This window comes from Cynocephalus volans, chromosome 2, assembly GCF_027409185.1.
Source record: "Cynocephalus volans isolate mCynVol1 chromosome 2, mCynVol1.pri, whole genome shotgun sequence".
Lineage (NCBI taxonomy): Eukaryota > Metazoa > Chordata > Mammalia > Dermoptera > Cynocephalidae > Cynocephalus > Cynocephalus volans.
In genome coordinates, this window is record NC_084461.1 from 118,914,717 (window position 1) to 118,921,274 (window position 6,558).

The 6,558-nt window shown below is 36.1% G+C and overlaps 1 protein-coding gene and 1 non-coding gene across 5 annotated transcripts in view; one reads left to right on the top strand and one right to left on the bottom strand.

Annotated features, from left to right (window-relative positions):
* The window catches only part of PCBD2 (pterin-4 alpha-carbinolamine dehydratase 2), a 52,316-nt gene extending 47,002 nt beyond the window's left edge, over window positions 1-5,314 (top strand). For 2 of the 4 annotated variants that reach the window (XM_063085842.1, XM_063085839.1), the window contains 2 exons: window positions 3,830-3,910; window positions 5,064-5,314. In XM_063085842.1, coding sequence (XP_062941912.1) covers window positions 3,830-3,910; window positions 5,064-5,159 — 177 coding nt within the window. In that variant the 3' untranslated portion in view covers window positions 5,160-5,314. Of the gene's footprint in view, window positions 1-3,105; window positions 3,256-3,829; window positions 3,911-5,063 lie in introns of those variants that run through there. The other 2 variants (XM_063085843.1, XM_063085841.1) reach the window with 2 other exon arrangements.
* LOC134371357 (U7 small nuclear RNA) lies at window positions 1,803-1,864 on the bottom strand. Its single transcript, XR_010022786.1, has one exon. It is a non-coding gene; the product is annotated as a U7 small nuclear RNA (small nuclear RNA).
* Window positions 5,315-6,558: the final 1,244 nt, after the last annotated feature.

Consider the following 6,558-nt stretch of genomic DNA (forward strand, 5'->3'; position numbering starts at 1 on the left):
CATTAAGCAATATCAAAATTATACTTCTACTTTCTATTACTTTTTTTTTCACTATTCAATTTAATTTTAGATTATTTTATCTTTTAGTTCTAGTGCTTATGTGTTATACCTTTAAATGTACTTATATCTCTAACACTTGATCTTTCAGCTTTCAAAGATTTTGTTCTTTCATCCACCTTCCCTATTTCTTTTCCTTTCTCTTTCGACCCTTTTAATAGTTTATAACATTTTTATTCCATTTTGTAACTTAATCCCCACAATTGTTTTAAATGTATTTCTAGAGCTAAATGGATTTATTGCTCACTGCCAGTACTGTTGATATAGTTTCTCCGTTCATGTCTTAGTTACTCATAGTTCATTTTTTAATAGTTTCCTCAAGAAGGATGAGTGGAAATTATTCTCTGAGTTATTGCATTTTAAAAATTTCTATCTGTTACATTTATTTTGAGCAGTTTAGCTGGGTATAAAATTCTTTGTTTTCACTTTTATTTCCTGTAGTCTTCTATAGGCATTGCTCCTCTGACTTCTGATGTTAAGTGTTGGTATGTGGAAGTTTGAAGTCAGCAGAATCTTTTCATCCCTTATAGGTGAATTGATCTTTTTGACTGGATGATAAAAGGATTTTATCTCCCATGTTCACTAACTTTACTAGGTTATGTAGACATGGTTGAATTCTCATGATTCATAGATCTATTTCTTATTTCTGGAAATTTTTCTTGAATTATATCTCCAATTTTTTTCATGTTCCATTTTTTTTGGTTCTGTTAAATGACAACAATTATCTTTATGTTAGATTTCCTTTGTTTGTCTTATATACTTATTATTTTCTAATTTTCCTAAACTTTTGTTGATTTCTACTTCATTTTGCCTATTTTCTCGCTCCGATCCTTTAAGAGTATTATTGGGTTGTTAATGGTGTCTCTTCTGCCTTGGGCTGTTTATAGCTTTCTTTGATGGAATGGTTTTGGAAAGCCTGTACTTTTAGCTTGCTCAACTGGAATCCTGGTAAGCAAGTAGCTAGGGTTGTAAGAAGAAATCTTTGAAAGAAGGGACAGATGCTTTTCATCATCTTCTAAGTTGGCTGTTTGGTCATATTCCTATTTCATATTGTATTTCAGGTAATCAAGATTCATATTGTATTACAGATAATCAAGATTCATATTGTATTACAGATAATCAAAATTCCCCTTTGAAGTTTTGCTTTTTTTCTTTCTTATCCATTCATCTAAATTCTATGCAATAGTTCTTTTATGTTAATTTGAATGTGTATTGTTATGATTTTTTTTTTAATTTGTGGATTTAAAAATTAATATTTTAGGGATTATTTGGTTCTGATATGTGAAAGAAGGATTATAAAATTGTCTCTTTGCGCCCAGAGCAGATTGAGTGTTCTTTTCCCTAAGGAAGAATTAGGAATAAATCCTGTGTAAATGGTTTACAAGGCTTTGTGATATTTTATTAAGTGCAAATATTATGTGACAGTTGAAGGGAAATATGCAAAGCTGAGAAAAATATAAATTTGGACAGTCTTTGGATATGTCCTTTTTAAAAAATTATATGTAGATATGGTAGATGCTTTTTCTTTGATCAATATGCCTCTTAGGCCATGGGTGTTCCCTTTTAATTCTTATATACATTATGGAATAGCTTTTGCTACTGTGCTGATTGCATGCTGGTGGTCAAAGGTTTGAGGAGCACTTCTAACCGAGTTCAGGTCACCCACTCAATCCATTTGGCTCTTGGGAAATCGCAAGGGATTCTAGTCATTGCTTTGGACCTTTTGGGGGTGGAGTTGGGGTGGGGGAGAGTTTCTATTAAAGACCCAAAAATCTACTTGACAAATTCTAAAAGAGCTGTAGCACTCACTTTGGACCCTTTAGAATGACATGGTTCAAAGAAATTGTGGCAACAGGCCTTAAGAACTTGGGCAGTGACTGACTTTGCCCACATAATTTCTTGTCATTAAGCTGTTTTTCCCAGTGAGTGTTCATCAGGGTCTTACTCTATGATATATTTAGTATCTGTTTGTTTGGTATATGTGTGTAAGTCTCTATTCATGAGAAATAAGAAAAGGAAAAGACCATTTTTCTGGGAGACAGCAACTGGAATCTTAAGATTCTTAAGCCTGTGGGAGAGCGTCTCTTCTCTCATTGCGTTTTGTAAGGTTCTTCTTGTGTAGTTAGGCCAGGAGCAGTAGTGGTAGCAGTATGTGCCATTATTGATCTCTTATTCTGTGCCATGTGCCGGGCTAAGTGTCTTTTTATACCTTATCTCATTTTTTAGTTAGAATGATTATGTGAATTTTTCATTATCCCCATTTTACTGGTAAGAAAACTGGGGCTGAGAGTTAAGACACATGACAATTAAGTGGTAGAGTCAGAATTTGAATCCAGGACTCCCTAGCTCAAAAGGCCCTGCCCTTAACAACTGTATTGTCTGTCAGTGATGGTTAATAAATAGCCTTGTACATTTTCTAATGCTAAACAAGAATAAGGTATTATAAGCAGAGTAGATGTTCTCATTATACATCATTCAATAGGGGTTAACTCTGTTTGAATAATTGAAACAGACTTTCACATTTGACTTGTCCCCTGCTTTCACATAAGCTAGAGAATCAGATTATGAAGGGGAAAGAGTGGGAAGGTGAATATGTTTTCCACGTATAATTCCATAAATGGCTAAATGTATTTTGCTTGAACTTCCTAACTTTTCCTTGAATGTCAAAATGGAAATCTCCAGTCCAGATAAAATTGGCTCTGAGATAGGAACCATAATGAACGATACACAATTGTTTAAAATGACATCTTCCATATTTCCCACTGTTAACTAGGAAATGCATTCATATGTCATTGGTGAGCCAAAAACCATAGCCCAACTAACATCACATTGGTTTTTCTGGATAGGGGTAATGAAGTTAAATATTTATTTATGTGGATGTAATGGATACTGCCTGTGAATTCCACTGTAACTTTGTAATTAATGTGTCATTACCTTAGAGTCTCCTGCCTTCTGGACGCAATAAAGACAGTCTCTCCTATTGTTTGCAATTACCCTCATAAAAATTTGAAAGCAAATAACAAAAAAATATGTTTTTGCCCTTCTCAGGACAAGTTTGCCTTCTGCTTAACAAAATTATGTTTCCACTTTCCCTATTGTATGAAGACTTGGGCCTGTTGCTGGGTTTGCAGTCCTGAGGCGGGTACACTGCCACCTCAAAACAGCAGTGAGGGGCAGTAGCAAGAAGACCCCGAGCAGGCAAGCCAGTCTTTTGTGTCTCACTCTAGATGCCAATGAAAATAGTCTTTCATTCCCTCCTGTCCTCCCTGGGAGGCGAGGAAGTTGTTCATTTCTGCTAGTGCTTTTGCTTATGACACACTCCGAAGACCTTTTTCCATAGTCTTGTGGTCAATACCTTAGTGAGGAACCCAATCACTAAAAACAACAGGATCAGGGCTGCAAGAAAAGTGGCTCCTAAGATTTGGGGCCAGGTAGTGAGACCCGGGGCACTGGGTTAAAGGGAAATTATTCCTGTGCTACTTTGGAGAGTCTTGTCCTGAGGACAATTAAGTAGTCCACACAGGTCACTGGGTGAGACCAATTTCCTGGATTGTTTATTCGAGCCTGATTGTTCTTCCCCATCGAGCAGTAGGTCACAGTCCTGCTACAACACTACCCCATGCCTGCAGAGAACAGTCCTTTCATATTTGATTCCTCCAGGCTTCCCTAAGGATCCTAGCATGTCTTTATCTGGTTGGATTGCTGTAGTGTCTCTCTCAGGAACGTGGTGTAGGAAAATGTCAGTAATTACTCCTGATTTCATCTTATACAGGCATTTGGCTTTATGTCCCGAATTGCTTTACAAGCAGAGAAGATGAATCATCACCCAGAATGGTTCAATGTGTACAACAAGGTAACTAAATTGCCTTCTTTTGGGATCACCTTAATTATGGAGTTTAAGAAACTTCTTTCTTCCTGGTCATTTTGTGCAGCTTAATGTCACTGTGCTTAAGAAAGTGTTCTCATATCCTTTCTCTCAGAATCCCTGTATATTATTGCAAATTAGTTACAAATTTTCAGGTCTGCTCATAAGAACAGTGAATATTTTTTTTTTGTGCTTGTCTTCTACTGAAACTAATATGAGAAAGTTGGGCCAAATTAGGCTCCTGAGTTAAACTTGAATATCAGCCATGCAGATACATTTTTAAACTTAAGGTAAATTACTGAAAGAAATGGTAGCAAATAAGATCAATATGGCTTTATAATTGAAATAAATTTGCTTAAGAACTGTGTTTTAAATAATGGCTATTAAATTTTGTATCTTCAGTGGGGACCAACCTTTTAACTTAAGACCAAGGACAGATTAAAAAGTTTTAAGGGGGCACAGTGAGAAGAATCATGTCCCTCTAAAAGTGTCCTTTCCTTTATGGTCATGCCATTTGGAATGTCACATTCATATTTCTGTGTGGTTTTATTTTCTCTTCTTTGAAAAATACTCTTGTGATTTATTGGAATAATTCAAAGTACTCTGGCACCAGGATAAATTTTCTTTCCTACTTGCCTCTCTTTGCCCATATTTTTTAACCAGTTTTTTCAGGAATCAACAGTATGTTCCTCCCCCACTTCCCCAATTTGCAAATGTGCTTTTTTAACACCCCTGCTAAGATATTATATTTGATAGCTTGGTTTTTCTCAGTGGCTTGAAAATAGTCAATGTAATTAAAGTAATGGGAGTTAAAATGGAACCTCAGTCTCTCTCTCTCTCTTTTTTTTTTCCAAGAAACTAGATTTGAGATTCTGCCAGCTGAATTGCCTCTTCATATGAGAGAACTATTTTGTCCCTGGGTGGCTGCTGGGTCTGGCCTGGTGCAGACTGTGCCCCTGGAGTTCACTGGGTTTTGGAAGTGCTTTGCTTATAGTGGAGTATTTGCTAAATCATTTAATCCCCCTAATTTTCATATATGAATAATATTGAATTTTGAATACTAAGTTGATTTCTGAATCACCAAAGGAGAATACCATGAATTGCAGCTCAGGGTTTTAAAAACTGCTTTTTTCTTTCTTAGGTCCAGATAACTCTCACCTCCCATGACTGTGGTGGACTAACCAAAAGAGATGTGAAATTGGCCAAGTTTATTGACAAAGCAGCTGCTTCTGTGTGATTTCTTCCAAAAGGCATATAAGATCCTATGCACGTCTTAGCCAAAATGTATTTTTAAGGCAATTTATATGAACAAATTAAGTTGTAAATTTAGTTCACCTTTACAAACTGCATTTTGTAAAATCAGTGCTTAAATACAAAATGACTTGAACTTGAGCCTGAGGTATTTTTCATTATATCTAATCATATACAAAAGATAAACCAACCAACATAATTATATGAATAATATTTGAAAGGAGAAATGGCATTCTTAAACACCAGAAATTGGGATGGGGGAAAATTCACACATTTTGTAACTCAGAAATTCAAGCAATTATGGTGACTTTGCAAATGCATTGTGTTGGAGAATAGTTGTAAGGTGGAAAAAGGAGTATGAACTCTGCAGATAATGGGTTTTAACTTTAGATAGAAATTCTTTTGAAGCTAAAGTTTATTTGAATTTTAACTTATGTTACTGCTTAAGTCATTAATTAGATTACAAAAGTCGCAAAAATAGGGTGAGCTGTCTTGGTGTGTTTTATCTTTACTTTTCAGACAGGGAGTTGATAGAGAGGACAAGTGTCTCGTCCATGGCTTCTAGCAAGGTTTGGCAATACATGGATTCACTGTCCCAGTAGCCAACTTACAGGGTCATTAGTTGACTTGCTGAGTTAAAGAGGAACTGAGAGTCATTTTTTTTCATCATTTGCATGTTGTGACCCCTGAACTGAGGGTCTAAGCCACTGAGCTAGAAGCTTACTTGGGCCAGTAATGAGCTCTACTTCCTCCATGTGTCTCTGACACGAGTAAAAAGTAATATCAAGTAATCTATTATTGAAAAATTGCACTAACAGTGTTCTATGAAGGAACTCAGGAATGTACTTACTAATGAGATTATGATACAGATTAAAAGAACATATGTATCCATTCAAGGAGCATGTGTTAGTCCCTCAAAGCATAGTGGTAGTATTTAACAGGGATCAACTTTGTAACTCACCTTAGTTTAGAGGCTAGAAAAATCACTGTATTACAACCAGCAAACCTTCCTTTCTCCATCCTACCCTTGCTCCAAACCTGAGAAACCATATGGGAACATTACAAGGAGGCTGAGCTCTCTGAAGCCAGCTCCTGGCTGATTCGGCTGGCCTGGGAGAGGCAGGTATGGTCGGTCTGCCCTGTGGGCACAGAGTGTTCAGGGAGGGGAAGAGAGAGAAAGGCCACCCCTGGCTCTAGGGTTGTTGGCGGAATCCAGAGCCTTAACACTAGAACTTAAATTTCTTAGAATGTTTTCAAAGGAAAAGGCAAAGCTATATGTTTTCTATAAAATCTTTATTATAGATTTGGAACTTTTATACATTTTATTACCAAAGATTTTTAGTTCAATGTTTCAATTTTTTTACATCAATTTTTTAAACATGAAA